Here is an 18752-nt window from a genome sequence, read left to right on the forward strand (position 1 = left end):
CAACTTTGCTGCGTTTGCAACATCAAATCATATTGATATTCCAATGAAAAAAGCAATATTGCAGTCTTAGTTTATTTAGATGTCAAGGAAACGAAAGGAATATGGAAAATGATGAACCTGTGTGTCTGGCAACTGATGTTCTTCAAGCACATGAGAGGTTACATCTGAATCTGAAACGGAGTCACAGACACACAGATGGTGGGTTTACTTTCTTTCTTTTTCTTCTTCTTTTTTTGTATCTCACTGGATCAAAGATTTGATCAAAATTTGTTCATTGTCGGTCTGCATGTCGCCTGTCTTCTAACTTTTTAACGTGAACATGTGAACCAATTTTAACCAAGCTACAAGAGGATTCAAGTTTGTCCAAAAGATGACCGTTCCTTTCATACAGTCATAGTCTATAAATGAGGAAGTTTTTAAAAATCTTCTCAGATAATGTATGTGCATAAAAGTTAGGCCCTATATATTTACACTTGCTGTATTTTTCTAATAAGCCAACTGTAAACAGGGATGGGGTAATCGTAATCGAGTAATCATAATCGATTGTAATGATTACTTTTTTTCAAGTAAGCGACAGTAATCTGTAATTGAAGAGATTTTCCATTACTTGTAATCGTAATTTAATCGATTACAGTTAAAATTTTCAATGTAATTATAACTTTTTCGATTACTTTCGATTATTTTATACATAAATTGATGTTATTTTGGGGAATTATTTCCAGTCAGTCACACATAGATATCAATATAATTTGGTAAATAAACTGCATTGTACTCGAAAAAAAAAGAAGATGGAAATACTTATTCATATCTGAAAATGTTTAAACTTCAAACTTGTGTTTTAGTAACTTTAAAATTTGCAAAATCATTCTCATGTTTTCATTGAAAATTGTAAGGTTTGCTTTTATATTAGTGAGAGGTTATAAGTGTTTGTAAGAGAGGGAGTGTATCACTGTGTATGCTTATCTTAATTGGCTAATTAATTGACTGAGACATCCTTGATTTGCAGATAATGAGGTATAAACCGTGAACTACCTAGTGTTTAACTTTTATTCCAATGAAGACAAACAATATTATTAAAACAATTAATAGCTCTCAAAACACTTATTTCAATACAGAATGAAATTATGCTATTTGTTTCATTACTTAAAGACACATTTAATTTACATGTTTATTACTAAGAGTTCTAATTTACTTTTTTTTTTTGAAAAAGACACACACAGGAATGTTTAATGTGTACTGTCAACATACGGGCAGCCCAAATACTCCTAATGAAGTTATTCACAATAAATTATTAAATAATTTTTGCAACAAATCAATAAATATGGAGGTTCAGATCCAAGGTTGAAAGGAATAATTAATTCGTAGGCATATTTTATTGTAGGAATCATGTCTCCACTTTTCATGGTAGAGAATCCCTTATCTGGGCATTTAGTGAGAATGTTAGCCTGCCCAGAATAAAACCTAAAAAGGAGCACATTCAAACTTCAGTGAATAACATAAAATTTACCATTTAAATATTGCTTTGATATTTGAAGGGATAAAAACTTGGAAGTAATCGATTAATAATCGATTACATCTTCCAAAGTAATCAATTACAATCGATTACAGGTTAAAAATGAGTGTAATCGATTAATAATCGATTACACAAAATTCCTCTAAGTAATCAATTATTAATCAATTACATTTTAATTTCAGTAATCGTGCCCATCCCTGACTGTGAAATTGATTTGAATACCATTTTCGTGTATACTCACGCATAGAAATATGCAAGGAGAAACTTGTGCTAAAGTGACGTCACAATGAGCTACAGAGATGTTAATAAAAATGTAACAATGTAGGGGATAATTCAAACATTGAGTATATTTGTGGTGCTTTTGAACATGTAAAATGTAAATATGCCTACGTGACAAGTCTGTGTGATTTACGGTACACACCAATAACTCACACAAAACTTAAAAACATTCCTTAAATGAAAGTGTTCTTTTATATTGTGTGCATAAAGTGTAGATTACATTTTGTTTATATCACAGCCCCCAGGGTTAGAATAGGGCTACAACAGGGGTTCAAGGTTTTACAGATACAAGAATATTAAGGGATCAATCTTTTAAAGTCTTCTTCTCAAGAACAGCAGTGCTACAGTTGTCAAATTAATATGTCAATATTTCAATATCACTAGAATATCAATCTGATATGGTAGTATATTTAATATCCTGTCAGTAAATTTTTTGAAAACATGTGATCATGAGTTAAGTATCTTTCAGATGCTCATTTGTCAAAATGGGAAATCGGATTCAAGAGAACTTAGTAAGTTATGTTTTATCTGTTATAAAGATATGGGTATACACACTTGGCAAAAGGCCCATATGATACAATTATCACAATTGATGATACAATTATTGCTCCTTTCCTCTCCTTCTTGCAGTGTTAAATGTTTCTGTGTTAGTTTTCAACAGTCTCCTGAGCAGTAGCTTTTATTTTATATGATTATTTGTAATCTGACTGAAAATTTAAAAAATTCAAGTGAAAAATTAGCACTGTTAAATCGATTTCATAATGAAATTGAAAGTGGAGTACAGTATTTTTTTTTATTGTAGATAATCTTTCATGGCAATTCAGTAGGCTTCATGCTCATGTAATGTAATTCATGCTCATGTAATGATGTATTGCCAAAATAATTGTGTTGGATTAGTTTTGGAAACAGACTTTTACAACTTGCATTGTAGGATAAATATCTTATTTTAAAAGTAGCAACTCCGTAGTTTTGTGAAGTACATGTAGTTATATTATCTCATACATTGTAACTCGATCTGTTAAGAAAGATAGACAGGTACACAGAAAGATAAAAACAGTCCACATCTGTTCTGGTTCACCTGGATCTCAATGGTAAATTTTTTTGTACAGTACTATATTCAGCTAAGTTTATCATAATTATGTAAATTCATATGTTTTCAGTGTTCCAGAAGTCAGTAGACACCCTGGATAATCTGCGGGACATTAAAGGTGTCTTGGATGGATCAGCTAGGAATTTTGACTGCCCTGGTGTCTGTGAGGACCATCTCCTGGAACTCAGACAGCAGGTGCTGATGCATGTCCCCTCCTCTGTCTCCCCAGAGAACAGACAAAAATTCCAAGACCTCATTGGCAAAACATTTCAAGGTGAGAAATCATGCATTTAGTTTAACGATGGGAAATGACAAGACATATTTATCAGCAAAACTTCATAATCTTGTGTTAATATCAAAACATTTGGATGAATTGCATTGTAACACTTAAGTTGCTACCTGATAAAGTTTGAATAAAACCAGAGAAAAATTAGGCTGAACATTATTGTTAAGTAAAAAAGTTTCATTGTAGTGTACATCCTACCAAGATGTGACTTTGATCAATAACTCTCCATAAAGCTTAGAATATACATTTTGTTATATGTGGTAACAATGGAAGGGCTATTAAAATACTCTGTTTAACATACTTGTTAAATATTCCATATACAGGATTAGAGGTTTTATCGGCAGTCCTTGTGACGTGTCCCTGGTACCAAGCAAGCCAGGACGAGCGAGGGGAGCAGGCACGCCATAATGTCCTCTTCATAGTTTACCTGTCACTTGACCACCAATTCCTAGCTCCAGTTAATCAGCATGTTTTAAATGAAAAATTTGTCCTAGATAAGGTACAAAAGTCTTATAAATTTGATATATTTTTATACATTTACCCTCATCGTCAGTGGGCAAAATCAAAATGGGGCAAATTCAACAGTGTGATAGGATGATATTAACATGGAATGAAAATAACCTTAAGGAACACTGTTAAACATTAAAATTGGAAATTTAACAAGCCTTAGATCCCAAGGAATGTGGTATTTCAGGGCTGGCTGTATGCTATAGAGCTGTACCACTTTGTGTACGCCATTGTGAAAGGTAGAACCAGATGTGTGGAGGTCCTGTATTGTCCAGACTCTGCCCAGTTAATACAAAAGGACCAATGGAAACAACTGAGAGATCAGCTGAATTTTTCCCAAGTTACAAGTAATGCAAATATTACACTAAATTATTTGTAAATGTGTGTTTTATACATTTAGAAAACAAAAATATGATTTTTTTAGATTTACATAGGACAGGTGACCGCTGGATAAAGGTAACCGCTATGAGAAGTTTGACTGTATATTATTTGTAACATCTGCAGTGATCGATTTAGGTTTTTGGCAAAAATTCTTTTTTTAGAACTCCAGGGGTTAAACGGAAGATTGTATTTATAGAACTCCAGGGGTTATAAGGAAGATTCTATTTTTAGAACTCAGGGGTTATGTGGAAGCCTGTAAAGGTCAATCAGTCAGTGGTATTGGAAAGAAAGGAAAAGATGGCAAGTTCCGTCTAGTAGAGTCTACCACATTTCACCAGTTCTGCAACAGCTTTAGGTAATGACAAATCACTCTAATTGTTGAAATGATTGATATATTTAGCAATACATTTAGTCAGTAGTCAGAGTTGTCTCAATTTTTATCATCTGAAATTTCGCACTTAAGAGCTTGTCATGCATGTTAGTTAAATCACTGCTTTTGTGACTTACCTACCTTTTTCAGATTGATGAATCACTTGTACAACATCTCTGCTGATTTACCACCCTGTACAGATCCTTCCCAGCTGCTGAGTCTACCAGACATAGCTGTGAGAGGGAAGAAACTGCTGTACAGCCTTTATAAAGTATGGATGAATACTGGGAATATCAATCTATTGGATACTTTCTAACACTTTCATAATATTTAAACTTCTAATATCTTTCCAGGTAATATTTTCTGGATCATAAAACACTAAATTAAATTTATTGTAGGATCCAGATGTGTCAAAGAGAGATGTATTTGACCTACTTGTCCAATGGCGTGACTCAGTAATCTCAGGTCTCAAAAACCTCCAATACACCAATCAACAAGAAATGGAGGAAATCATAGGAAAATGGCAAATAGAAACTAGACTGAAAGGGAGGAAGATCTCTGTCCCTAAAGGTAAGCTGTAGAGCATGGCCATAGATCTGTGGGGAAGGGAGATATTAAAGAGCATGCAAAAGAGTTCAGTTATGTATGACTAGATGTGCCAGAGTTGCTGAGATTTTTTTTTACTGTATTAAGTTATTTTCATGATATGTTTTATGTAATTCATGATACGTTTTATGTAATTCATGATACGTTTTATGTAATTTATGAAGTGTTGCCAGATGAACATTCTTCATTGACAACACAGATGCAAGAAATTGGTGGACAGGTTGCTAAGTTACAACCAGAGCAAATTATTCTGATTGCTCAGGCAGGCAGTCACATGTACGGCTTAGCCACGCCCACTAGTGATGTGGATTTCCTGGTAATCTATTCAGAACCATGTGAGGTAAAGTTTAGATTTATTATTTGTTAACATCATGTACCTTTTTTCATGTAATGAACATATTTTTAAAATGCATAATAATTGAAACATCACTAAATTGCACAATGACTAGGCCATCTTTAAAAAAAATTGTTATGTTAATTTGCCCTCTCCCGACCAACTGACTAAAAATAGCCCGACAATCTCAAAACTTTTTAAACCTCCAGGAAATGATTATTTTTTAAAATTCATTTTGGAATTTTTTCATTTATTCAACTACATGTACTATTTTAATTCTATCAATACTTTTAATTTCAATAGATTTAGAAAATGCAGCACTGATGTTAAAAATTTCTTGGGAAAAAAAATTTTGCTGCCTACTTACCAATCTTTTTTTTTTCATCTGAAGTCAGAAGAGGGCAAACAAACATTTTTTAAAGATGGCCCTATGACCAGTGATTTAATTGTAGATTTCACATTACTGAAATTTTGGATTTCACAATACTGATTTTTTTTACTGTATAAAGTAATTTACATGATACTTTGCGCATGTACATTAATTTATGTAGTTATAAAATATTGCCAGATAAACATTCTTCATTGAATGAATTGAATTATTCATTTCTTACTTTTTTTAGTTATGTGTGATAAAATCAAAATGTCTTGAATATTAAATATATAGAATAAACAGTGTAATCTCTCCCAATTGGAATTAATCTACTTTTGTTAATGTCCAGAATGTGTTAGGAAGGTGTAAAGAAATCAAGGATAATTTTGAAAGCAGAGGTCCGTCCAAACTTCTGGAGTATGGTGCTTATGAAGCTCGCCTTTTTTGTGAGATGTTGCTAAAAGGAAGTGTTGTTATTCTGGAAGTAAGTTTTAGAATGCTACTTCTAAGTTGAAGTCTGTCAACATGTTATTAGGTAAAGTGTGAAGTTTGATAAACTTTTCTCATAAAATGAGAAACTTCATGTGACAAAGATATTTCAAATTTCAAATACGAAGTTTTGCTTTTTCTATGAATTGCTTGTACATTGCTCTCTAAACAAAAAGATAAAATATTATGTCAATCAAGATGAGACATTTTTTTTTAAATTAAAAGAGGATAATCTGATACATATATTTTGATTTTACTTTACAGCTGGTATTTGGAGAAAATCACAATTACATGAGCTCATTATGGAAGGTATCAATGTACAACTTGTACATGTATATGATAAAATTCCCTTAAATACAGAGTATTGATAATTACAAAGATGTACTTTAATAAATTAAGTAGTACATGAATATGATTATTCTCTTTCAGGAATTAGTCAATAAGAGAAAGAGCTTTTTGTCAGAAAAAGGAATTCAGCAATATTTAGGACTGATACAGAACAACTTAAAAATGTTAGAGAGGGACAAAAATGGAGGGGCTTCCAAGGACAGGAAACTTTTGTATCAGGTGTGTGGACTAGATAAAATTAGGTCTTTGGAGAAAAATTAACTTGTCCATTCAGTCATTTTAGTTGCTTTCATCCAGCTACAAAATATTCTCTTTCTTTAGTAAAATGTTAATGCTTATTGAAACAATATTTGTAAATATGGTATTTATGAAAATATTTCATAGTTGAAAAACAAGAATGATTCAATATTAATTAAGGAATAAATGTTTTGTTTTTGGTGTTTATGGAGTTACAAGTTGATTGGATCATGTGATAATTTATATGAATGTTGAACTGTACAAGAATTACCACTCTATTCAACATCCCCATACCCCCCCCCCCCCCCCCCCCCATTTGGACAGTTTCCTATATATGATATGTTATTTGAATAATTGAAATACAATTGAACTTCGATATCTCAAACACTGATATCTGGAATACCATGGATATGTCAAAGTTGAAAGTCCCAACCACTTATTCTTGAAGTATTTTACTCCTGATATCTTGAATCCTTGGATATCTCGAAGTTTTTTCTTGGTCCCTCGAGTTTGAGATAACGAGGTTTACCGTGTAATATTTAATCGATACTGGTGTGTTTCTTATAGTTATATATTTTCAGTACCAGACCGCCCTACTTCATAACATAGTAAAACAAGCAAAAGATTTTGCAACGACTCTCCTTTCTGAAAAAATGTGACTGACTTAGGAAATGCCAAATAAGTCACATGTCTTGAAGTTGGTACAACACATAACTGACTAGGAAATGCTTTTGGAATCAGTTGCTTTCCTTGCTGTCAGTACTTATGACTGATTTAGGAAATGCCCCATGAGTCATATACTTTGTAGTTGATTCAACAAGTGAATGACTAAGGAAATGACATTTGGAATAAATCACCTACTTGTAGTCAGTATAAGTGACTGACTTGAAAATTCCCATTATGTTACATACATAGTAGTTGTTCTCAATACAGGTGACTAGCTCAGGAAATGCCCAATAAGTAATATGCTTAGTAGTAGTAGTTTGAACAACAAGTGACTGATTTTGGCCTCCAACCACATTGCTTGTAGTCAGTACAAGTGACTGACAGGAACTGCCCAATAAGTCACATTCCTAGTAGTCCTACAGCTGACTGACTGGCAACATACGTTTACCTCAGAATCCATCTATCACAAAATTATAGCCGTATTGATGATTATGGTTAATTATCAGTAAGAAATTACATTAAATATAAATTATTTGAAATGTTAAGTTTAATTAAGTCCTAATTACCTTACGTTTTTTTCTGGGTTTACTGGATTTTTAGCTGTATTTCAATTCTAGATATTCCATAAGAGTGATGCTGTAGAGAGAATGATGAATGGTGATGTACCCAAAGTTAGATGTAGTGGAGAACTCCGGGATTTCATCATGAAAATCAGAACAAAACCACTAGAGGTAAACATAACAACAACTAATGGGATTTCTCAATGGTTTTGTAAATCATGTTGAATGCTTTGTACATTTGTAAGTTATGCAATTGGTTTTAATGCATCTTGGAGTATTTTAAAAGATAACCATTTATGTGAGTATTTGGATGACAAACTAAAGTTTTAAAGAGAGTTAATTGCAAAAATTGTTTAAAAGTGTGTAAAAATGAATGACAATGAGCAAAATTAAAGCTGTTAACAGTTACATGTATAAAATGTTAAGGTCTCTTAGGTTGACATTAGGCAAAAAAAAATTTAATCTTTAGTTTCTCAGGCCAAAAAATTTAATATTTAATGCAGCAGGAAGGTCTCTTTTTGTTTTATTTGAAGCAGTTGTTATCTCTCTCTCTCTTTTTTTTGTCAATCAACAAGATGATATCATCTGATTCTTACCATTTTAATTCTGATATGTACTCAACTTTAGATAATGTTATTTCAGACATTTTTGATAAAAAGTTAATTTATAAAGTACCATACATGTAAATTAATTAAAAAGTTAATTCATAAAGTACCATACATATACAGGGGCGTAGCTTCCATTGTGGCAATGAGGCAACTGCCTCACTAGATTTTTAACCACCAACACTCCCTCCCATATATAGTTAATAATACATTGCAGAAAATATCTTGTAAAAATTATAATTTAAGCAATTCTATAATGTACGTTCATACCAACAAGGTTTGGGCTCTACCTCCATTACTGAAAACTCCAAGTAGGCAATGATTGGAAAAAATTAAAAACTGATAAATGTTTGACAATTATTAGTTTTGACGATATAAAAACAAAATTAAAAAAAAATGTATTCATTTTAAAATGTGTTAGTTTTAGAAAACATATTTATTAACTCTTTAACCATCGTCGAAAACCTGTGGTGGTCTAGCTTCTCTTGCTTCGTGGGTTTCTGACGATGCTCTTTTAGATATTTTAATAATATGTGGTATCATATCCACGCTATGAAACTGGTAAAATTAACTATACTTCTGTGCAGGAGAAGTCTGATAAAACACCCAAATCCATATTCTGTCCGGAGGGGTGTGTGGTGCCCCCCTCTACCCCCCACCCCCCACCCACCACCACCATGGCGCTGCCCTGACCTACTTGGGGCCTTAGGTGGCCCCATACCTCCTGCCGCTATGGTTTTGCCTCACTAGAATTTTAAGCCAAGCTACGCCCCTGATATATATACGTGTAATGTGTAACGAAGAAAAACGTCTTTGAGCAAATATTAAAAGGGGCATAACTCAAATATTTTTTTTTTCAACTTGGAAAAATAGAAAAATTTATTTCCCTTTTCAATATTTCAATAAAATGATCAATGCGGGAGTGTTTTACCTGATGTGGCGGTGCCGAGAAACTATAGATTAATTTTTTTGGCCTTAATTCTTTGTGTGTGTTTTAGGTTTATATTAAAAATCTACACATCTTAAAGAATTTAAAAATATTTAATTTTGTGAACTCATTTCAGAATGACTTTGACAGGGATGTTCTGCTCACAAAAGCAAAACAGAAAGTTGATGAACTGTTTACAAGATTGGCAGCAAGGAAAACAAGACTTAAGGAAAATATGGACTTTAATGTAATGACAGACTGGTTATTGAATGTCAGGGGTCTGAAATGTTTGTCAAATATATAATGGCATGATCTTAGATATTTCGCATTACTTTGATTAAAACATCTTGTTGATTTAATTACAATTACAAGTTTTGCTTCAGAGTTCATTTTATACATGTAATTTAAAAATTGTGTAAATTGAATATATTGATTTTCAAGAAAATGATCATTTGAAATTTTTCATGATCATCAAACTGAGAAAAAGCATAAAGGATGACTGCACCCAACAGTGAGTTTTGTACCTTATTTTATCCTTCTGTTGCCTTAATATCTTAATCTAATTTCACTTTTGTATATTTACCAAAGAATTATGTCAATTTGGCACCAAATCGAAATATCAAAATGATTTTAAACTGTGATACAATAAAATAATTCTATATTATTTCTCCTTATTTCTAGAGAATTTACATTTATCTGCCTTTGACTGAACATTAGGTATGAATCAGAGGTGGGGTAAAATTGTAAGAATGGGTCTAAAATTAGACTAGATAAATATATAATGACATGTAATAAAAAATAGGAGATCGCTCTTTCTCCCTCTTTATTCTGTATGACACAAGTATACTTTTACAAAGGTTTCTAAATAAAATTGACAGTATGAGCACGTACGTCCATGCAAGTAAAGAACATTTTAAATCAGTGCCCGACAATTTAACATGTTCTAACACAGTGTCCTAGTTAGTGCAATAATGTAGCCCTCCGATTTTTTTTCAGGAGAGGACATGCCTACTTCCGTGATTTGTAAATTATGCAAGGTTGCATTATGCAAACGCCTATTATGACGAAAGAGGGCGCTATACGGAGGGCAAGTTAATTCGTTGCTTAAAGGTGCTCAGACACAGATCTGAACTTAATATTTTCTCAATTTGTTTGTATAATATCACGACTTATATATTGCAATAGCATTTCACACGAAAATATAATTAAAAACTTATTTTATCTGGAAATTATTGGAACTACGAATTCCGGGACGCGTTTGATTAACACATCTTTGCACTTACACAAATTTTAACTTTATCCTTAATATCTAAGAAAAGAAGCGATTCTGTTATGTACATGTATTAGTAAACAAGAATAGATATGGGTTACCCCATATCCAAGATATTCGACTTTTAATTTATTCGAATTTTCATTGTGATCAGATGATTTCTAATAAAAAAAAACAAGTATTTACTGACAAAACGTCAGAGATACTCAAGCTGTAGAAAGTCATAATAAAAGTGCCATGAATATCCTAAAACGACAAAATATTTAGGCGACTGAGTTTCAACATCTTTTGTTGAGTAAAATATGCATGTACTAGGAAACCAACTGCATGTTCATAAATAACGTTAGATGCATGTAGTGACTATCACAAAGTCGCACATGCATAAAAAAAAGTACTTTCACATAGAACATAGACTAGATATAATTAATCGTATAATTTTAAAAATGTATTTAACACCTCACTCATTTTCAGGAATATTTAATCCAAATAGCATATGTTACAGGCCTGTAGCAACGTTTTCAAAGTGAAGGGGGGGGGGGCTCCGAAAAAAACTATGGGCCTGTGCTACATGTGTACTATCTAACTTTCCAATGATATTATAATCTTCTGTAAAAAAAACTATCACCCATAGTATAGGCAGATGTTAAAGATGGTCAACATGTCACCTTTTAGAATGAATGAACTTGTAATCAATGAACTCGTCCAGAGATGCATTGACGGCCGTTGTTAAACGCAAAGGAAAGCGCGAGATCGGCTATGGAGCATCACTGAATATTCCTTATAGTCATAGAATAGAATCCGACATTTAACACTTGATATAGATTTTGAATATACAGATGTTTTGAAGATAAACTTAGTATATTTTCGTGTTTTTAAACTGAGTAGATCGATGACCTAGTCTCGTTTTAGATAACTCAGCCCCTCTAGCCCAACCTAGGGCTTGAGTAAAAAACCTGCACTTCTTATGAAACTGGTGTATAGTTCTAAACTTCTTCATGTCCGTAGCAAATACTGATACCCAGTCTACGTGATCTAGGCGTCACTAGCAAACGGTGCACACACCTGTGCTTGCAAGACCAAAAGCCTAGGTCTACACACGTGCGAAGATCCTTTCAGACGAGCTCGGAACATTACGTTGCTTTGCCGAGAAGTTACGATTGCAGGTGTTTAAAAAGTAACCATTTCGTTATTCATTAAAAGAGAGAAAAAAAACACACAGTTAATGATTAATATATCCATTCAAAAGAAATTATAAGGCAATGAACGAACAATAATCATGACAGTAATATAACTGGTGAAAAGATATATCATTATCAATCGAAGTATGACCTATATATTTTCGGGAAAAAGACTGAGGAGGCAGCGAGCGTAGGAATATGAAAACTTTTTATTTGCTTTTCTGGGGAAAGGGTGATTTTCTTAAAATCTTTTTACATTAATTTTGTTTTCTTTAACGTATTAAATATACATCATTATTCCTAACATTTGTTGTAATCTTGTATATACTGATCATGAATGGAACTATTTTCGTCGGAGCAATTGTGTGAAGAGTACCTGACTTTAGTAATATATCTTGAATAGATAATATGCACTGATCGAATATATTAAAAATATTACATCTATAATCCAGAAAATTCAGAGTAGAACTGTTCGAAAGCAAAACCAACTCAGCAGTATTGTCAGTCCGTGCTCTGTGATGTGTTCAGAGTTTAACAAACTGAACAAACCCGTGAAACGTAAACTGTTTTTGTTAACAGGAGCTCTGTTATTGCAGCCCGGACGACCGGGCTGCTCTATACATATAAGTTTAAATGTTGGTATATGGGGATTGAGGTGGGAGAAGTTATTCAGAATTAAAGGTTTTCTAAACATTAAAAAGATTGTTAATCAGAATGTTCTTTCCCTTTATAAATTACGAGATACACAATATATTTACTTCCATAAAGTGAATCTGTAAAAATATATATGTTTTTCATATTTAATATATAAAGTTGCTTATCATTTACTATCGAAAAAAAGACAGGTCCCTTTTTTTAGAACATCGAATTTTACTTATCGCATAAAAACGTAAAAACGTACTTTACACAGTTCGTGTTTTATATTCTTAAAGTGAAAGACATTTTTGAAAATAGGTGATACATGTGTCTGGTTTCAATTTATATTTTATCCAGCCAACATTTACTTGAAGAATTGATAAACTTTAAAAGGGTATCGTTTTTGTTCGATTTTCATCCGACTGTAAGTTTTCAAAATATTCTCGACTATCGTCTCCATCATTTAGACGCATGCCTTTTCCACACATATCGAAGCGGTTTGATGATCAAGACTCATTTCCATTGTTTACTTTACTTCACGGGCGACAATTGATGGTTACATCAATGTTTTCTTGTTTGTTAATGTTTACGATTCACCGGGTGTGTTCAATTGTTAAACTCTGCACTCACCACTGAGCACGGACTTACAATACTGTGAGTGGGTTTTGCTTTCGAACATTTCTACTCTGAATTTTCTAGGTTATAGTTTTAATATTTTTTCATTAATACACAACAAAATTGCCACTTTTCTTAAGTATTAAGAATAAAATTAAAATATGTGAAAGCGCAAGGATGTCCAGAAATTCGAAAATTTAATAACTTCGAGATGAAATAAGATTTTTATTATATTTAGTATGAAATGCTATAGCAACATGAAATTATATAGAAAATTTGAGAAAATATTAACTTCAAATCTGTGTCCAAGCACCTTTAAAGGCCGAGGTTTTCAACCGGTCGGTTTCCCTCAGGTAAATTTGGTGAGAGGTGGGGCTTAATCGAAGTGATCGTGAAGCCCTGAGGGAACCATGCTGGCTTGTGTATACCTACTGAAATACACAGGATGTTACCTGTGCTACCTGTATGTTTTCCTAAGACATAGTAAAACGTCGTTTTCATTTTCCCCATTCGTCCTACCATAAAAAATATAAAGAGAGCTGTTTGTATATATTAATATTATTTTCAATGCATAGTCATGGCATGGGAGGGGTATGCAGTAGTAAAAAACATCCCAACAATATTTTAATATTCAGCATATTTTTAAAATACCTTTTCTGGACCCCCTGGGATGTTCAGCTATGAATTTTTATTTATACAGTTAAATAGTCAAGAAATATTCTTTGAGCCCCTCTACCACTTTTAGAAATTATGAACCTTTCGTAAGAAAATAGTGTCATATATATGAAAGAAAACACCCCCCCCCCCCCACACACACACACACACGATAAAGGTATTTTGTGTATGAATAACTTTTTAGTGGGTATGGACCACACACTCCCCTCCTCTAGGAAAATATCCTTAGAAAAGTATTCAACCCGTAGAACGCTGGGGGCCACTCGCGGGGCGCCCCCACTTTTTTGTGAGTATAGAATTTTGCCATCTTATTTTTTCAAACTTATACTCTTCAAAATGTTTTGGATGTTTTACTGACTATAGACGATAAGGGCCAACTAACAACAAAATTGTATGACAATTTAAATGAGATGTCTTCAGCTTTTCCATCGTCAACTTTCCTTACGCATTTATGTAGTAATGGACATTTTCGGTTGGGTGAACATTTACAAAATAGCGACTACGGATCATGTTCTGAGTACGATCAATATTTAAATCAAGGCAGGTTACTAACAGATAAGCTGATGTTACAGGGATTTCAACAACCTCGTTTGAAGTCAGCATTTCGTAAATTCTATGGTTGTTCTAATGATCTTGTTAACAAACATAACCTATCATTGGGTTGTATATTTTGGTTATCGTGTTTCATACCAATTGTTAGGCCTTTGTTTTTGTACTGATTTTGACTACGGAATGTTCCGTCTACCTGATCAATATGTAGGGCTTACGGCGGGTGTGACCGGTCAACCTCTTAGGCACCTGACCCCACCTTTGGATTTTCCGGGGATCCATGTTTTATGCCCTGTTCACAGATTTGTATTGTTTGTAGATTTTTTTGAGTTTAATCACTGTTCGTTATCTTCGTCTTTCTCATTCTAGGAATTTCTGTTTATAATTGCATCTTGAAGCTTCGGCGATTCTGAATATCCACCAACAAGCAATATATAGCTTACGTCTTTAGCACTATTGATGTTTAGTACTTGCTCTAGATGATCACAAACTTGTTCTGTTCATTGCTGGAAAAAAAGGAAAAAGTTGGAATTTGTCAGAAATTCACTTCATCTTATTTTTTGCAGCCTCCCCCTGAAATGATTAACTTGGATAAATCTTTTCGTATATCTTTGTGCATCTTCGCTAGCCTAGGGCTTCTGATACTCTCCTCTCCTCATAAGTTTATGAGGAGAGTAGCGTATCAGAAACCCTTGGCTAGCGAAGATAATCTTTGTGTAGGAGGCGGGAAAATTTATCGTGATTTACTCGGACATTCCAGTTTTGATGACTCTTTTTGTTTAATTTCAAACTATCGGTACAGTTCCATTAGATCCATTTTTTTCCCGAATGAATTTTTCCGCCAGTTTCTTCCAGGAACTTCATATATTTTTCATCCACCTTACTACCTCCCCAAATTCGCTGAACCTTCCGCCATCAAGTACTTCATGTACAGCAATATTAATGGTACCGCCTTAAGATATGACAAATTAAACCACATGTTATAGTTTCTGTTGTAGTGTGTATACTATAGTGAAATATCAACATAAAGTTAGAAATAGATAATGAGTATAGGTAAACAGAGTATACAAGAGGAAACGAATTTGCCAATGTATGAGATTACAAGGGCATCTGGTTATATATATCTGCACCTCCTCCTTAAACATTGTATGTTTAACCCCCACCCCATGAGATTGTATCCATTCGTCATTTGTTTTGAATGCCAAACTTGTAACTTGTCTTGTAGAAGATTGTTACTTTTAGAGCTGGGTTTTCAGTTTGATCATTGTGGACTCAAATGTCTCACTGCATTGGTCGTGATAGTAAAAACTTTTTTAGATATTAAAATGTTAAGAAAAGCGGGCAAAAGGACCATAGTCATATTATAAAGCCAATTGTTAAACACTCCTGTCTTGAATATCACACTGTCAAGCAAATGCATGTAAGCCTTTCTAGTCTGTGAATCAAAAATAAATTCATGGTTTTATTGAGGGCTATTAAAATTCAACACTGAGTGCAAGTAATTTACAGTTAAATTATTTGATAACAATGTACTTTGAAATTCCAAAGAAAAATACTTAAATTAGATATTGAGAAAATAGGCTTGGTCTAAAAGTCACTACATCTGCCGTAGTTATTTCATACTGTACATTTATAATATTTTTATATTTATTATGTCTTTGTATACACTGGGGGAGGACTGCTGATATAATAGGCCGGGGTCACAGAAAGCCACGCCTGTTCACTCTGTTTTCCTCCCCCTGAAGTGACCTTTGTTGGCGTGTAATCTTTGCCCAATTTGACTTCACTCTTCTCAATATTCAGGTCTGTTTGGGAATCACTTATCTTCTTTTTGCAATACTTCACTTTGATAACGCTGTAAAATGATTTATTAAATAGAATTACTTTTATTTTAAACAAACGAATATAACGATATACAAAAATCAGCAACAGAAATTTCTGTTGAAGGACACGTTCACTACTGCCTTTTAATTTAAAAAAAAAAATATAGATTTACATGGCAACAGCTGAAAGTCATCTACTCACCATCCAACAACAAAACCAACGACGACGACAGCAACGACCGACACGATGATTATAATGACCTTCTTGTGATGTTTTCCTTTTCGACAATCATCTTTGCTTTTCCCGTCTGATTTTTTATCACAGTCATCGTCATCATGGTGATTCGGACTCCCTACACATACGGTTATATATTGTTATAAATCATGCTCTCTGACTTTTTATTTATTTTTTGTGAAATTTAATAAAAGTTCGCAATTTTTAAAAGGAATTGATTACCTGCTTTGATGCAGACTTTTCCGGAGCCAGTAGTGACATTGCAGCATTTTTCCCCTAGTACGGTACACTGGGAATCGTCCGAGCATGACAGCAGCGCTCCACCCCCTCCAGTAGAAGGTACTGTAGCTGGGCATACTATAAATATCATAATAACCGCAATAAATGAAATTTCCAAATTTTTATCTTAAAAATTGAAGATAAATTTCAACAGCACAAATACAAACGAAAAAAATGTTCATGTTTTGAAAGGAAACATTAAAAAGATATATAAATAAAAAAAAATAATTAAAAAAAAAATAATGAAAAAAGATGTACGAGATCAATTAAAATGAATTAAAGAAAGAAGACATGTCGTTAATAATTAAATCACAAATAAACCTAAGTAAATGAATGGAATTGTCCCTAAAATCGCTAAAAACAATTACGCTATTAATAAATGCCCACTTTAAGGATAAAATCGCTTTAAAATTTGCCAATCGCTAAAAGAAATATACGATATAAAAAAGAAAATGAAAAATGGTAGCATAGAATTTGGAGGAGCAAGAACAATCACTTGGATGATAAAAACAAGATGCACTGAATTTCTGTTTTACCTTCATGAGATGATGCAGCAATTTCACCTGTAAAAAAAATATACACAATAATAATATATTTTTTCCTCTTTTGTCCATTTTGATTATCATGACTTTATTAATAAAAGTAAAAAACAGTCTGCCAAATAAATGAAAATACCCTTAATTTGTTGGATAATGCAATATCATTGTTTAGATGCATTATATAAAATGCAAAGAGATAAATTCATAAAAAGCAAAACTTCCACATTATTCTTACCTGCGAGAAAAGTAAGGAAACAGAAGATTATGATTCTACTATCCATGATAGAAAATTTACAGATGCTTCTTTAATAGTCCGCTTCCCAACTCTGTCTGGGCCTCCTCTGGTGTGTGCTCGATGATATAGTTAAACCCCGGTTTTTTTAACAATAGATATTGTTTAATTATCATGCCTTCAGTACTCTATCTGTGGATCATTGGTTTTGTTGGACAACTTCGTGCACAAGTACCTATTTCTGATTGCATCTTTCAAAATCTTTATATATACATGTATATCAAAACGCATTTTAAGGTAGTTAATAGAAATCGTGACTTTGAAGAATCCACTGCCTATGTGCAAATTAAATAATATGACCTTGAAATGTCTGGATCATTCAATGAACTCAGGTTAAAAAAGAATTCTCTCTATGAAACAATATAATCCAAATAAATATAAAGATGACATTTAAAAAAAAAAATTATTATTATTATTATTTTACATTATATGTATATGCAAATAACCATTTCCATAGAGTGGAAAATGTAAGTATGAGACAAAAACACAAAGCCAGTAAAATACATTAAAATCCAATAAACTCAAAACAAACGATCATGTCGCTCATTGTATTCATCCTCCCGAGAAACGAAAACAGCTTTGATTTCCTGTTTGTACGGAAACATTAATCGATTCAATAATGAACTTAACATATTAAATCGTACTCTGTGAAAAGGTTGAAAATGCAGATCCAAAACGTATTCCTTTAAAACACAAAACCGCTTTAATAAGAGTATAATTAAGAAATGAGCACACATTTCTCATTCTCTTCATAGAATATATTTCTTGCATAAATATTACCAAGTTCACTTAATTTCGAAAACATTATGTTTATGAAACCTGAGAGTAAAAATAAAAACGTATATATTAACAACCTTGAATATTTGTCAAGATCGTTTCAAGGTTACTATATCTATTTCAACTTTCATCACAAAACAACTAAAAACTTTGCATAGTACAGGTTAAGTGCCCCATTTGCTTCAAATAAGACCCATTCTTTTCAAAAGAATCTTTCTACACATACATGTGTTTCTCCTTTATTTGACAAAAGAGATTTCATCTCTTCCCCTACTTATACATTCATCCTCAACAATGACCTGCATATTATGTTGT

At 32.8% G+C, this 18752-nt stretch overlaps 2 protein-coding genes across 2 annotated transcripts; one reads left to right on the forward strand and one right to left on the reverse strand.

Moving 5' to 3' along the window:
* The first annotated feature begins 22 nt into the window (after positions 1-22).
* Positions 23-9940, forward strand: LOC133199394 (uncharacterized). Its single transcript, XM_061335197.1, has 13 exons — positions 23-198; positions 2953-3156; positions 3492-3667; positions 3863-4022; positions 4288-4411; positions 4577-4697; positions 4825-4996; positions 5197-5372; positions 6086-6220; positions 6490-6534; positions 6655-6792; positions 8094-8207; positions 9706-9940. The coding sequence occupies exons 1-13, from the start codon at positions 102-104 to the stop codon at positions 9871-9873; spliced, it is 1830 nt and encodes a 609-aa protein (XP_061191181.1). The 5' UTR covers positions 23-101; the 3' UTR covers positions 9874-9940.
* Positions 9941-15941: 6001 nt separating this feature from the next.
* LOC133199395 (uncharacterized) lies at positions 15942-17835 on the reverse strand. Its single transcript, XM_061335198.1, has 5 exons — positions 17604-17835; positions 17366-17392; positions 16773-16907; positions 16518-16668; positions 15942-16347 (listed from the first exon to the last, which is right to left on the reverse strand). Exons 1-5 carry the CDS (start codon positions 17647-17649, stop codon positions 16143-16145), a joined length of 564 nt encoding a protein of 187 aa, XP_061191182.1. The 5' UTR covers positions 17650-17835; the 3' UTR covers positions 15942-16142.
* Positions 17836-18752: the final 917 nt, after the last annotated feature.

This window comes from Saccostrea echinata, unplaced genomic scaffold (genome assembly GCF_033153115.1).
Source record: "Saccostrea echinata isolate AGI-Se365-2 ecotype Australia unplaced genomic scaffold, CSIRO_AGI_Sech_v1 ptg000034l, whole genome shotgun sequence".
Classification (NCBI taxonomy): Eukaryota; Metazoa; Mollusca; class Bivalvia; order Ostreida; family Ostreidae; genus Saccostrea; species Saccostrea echinata.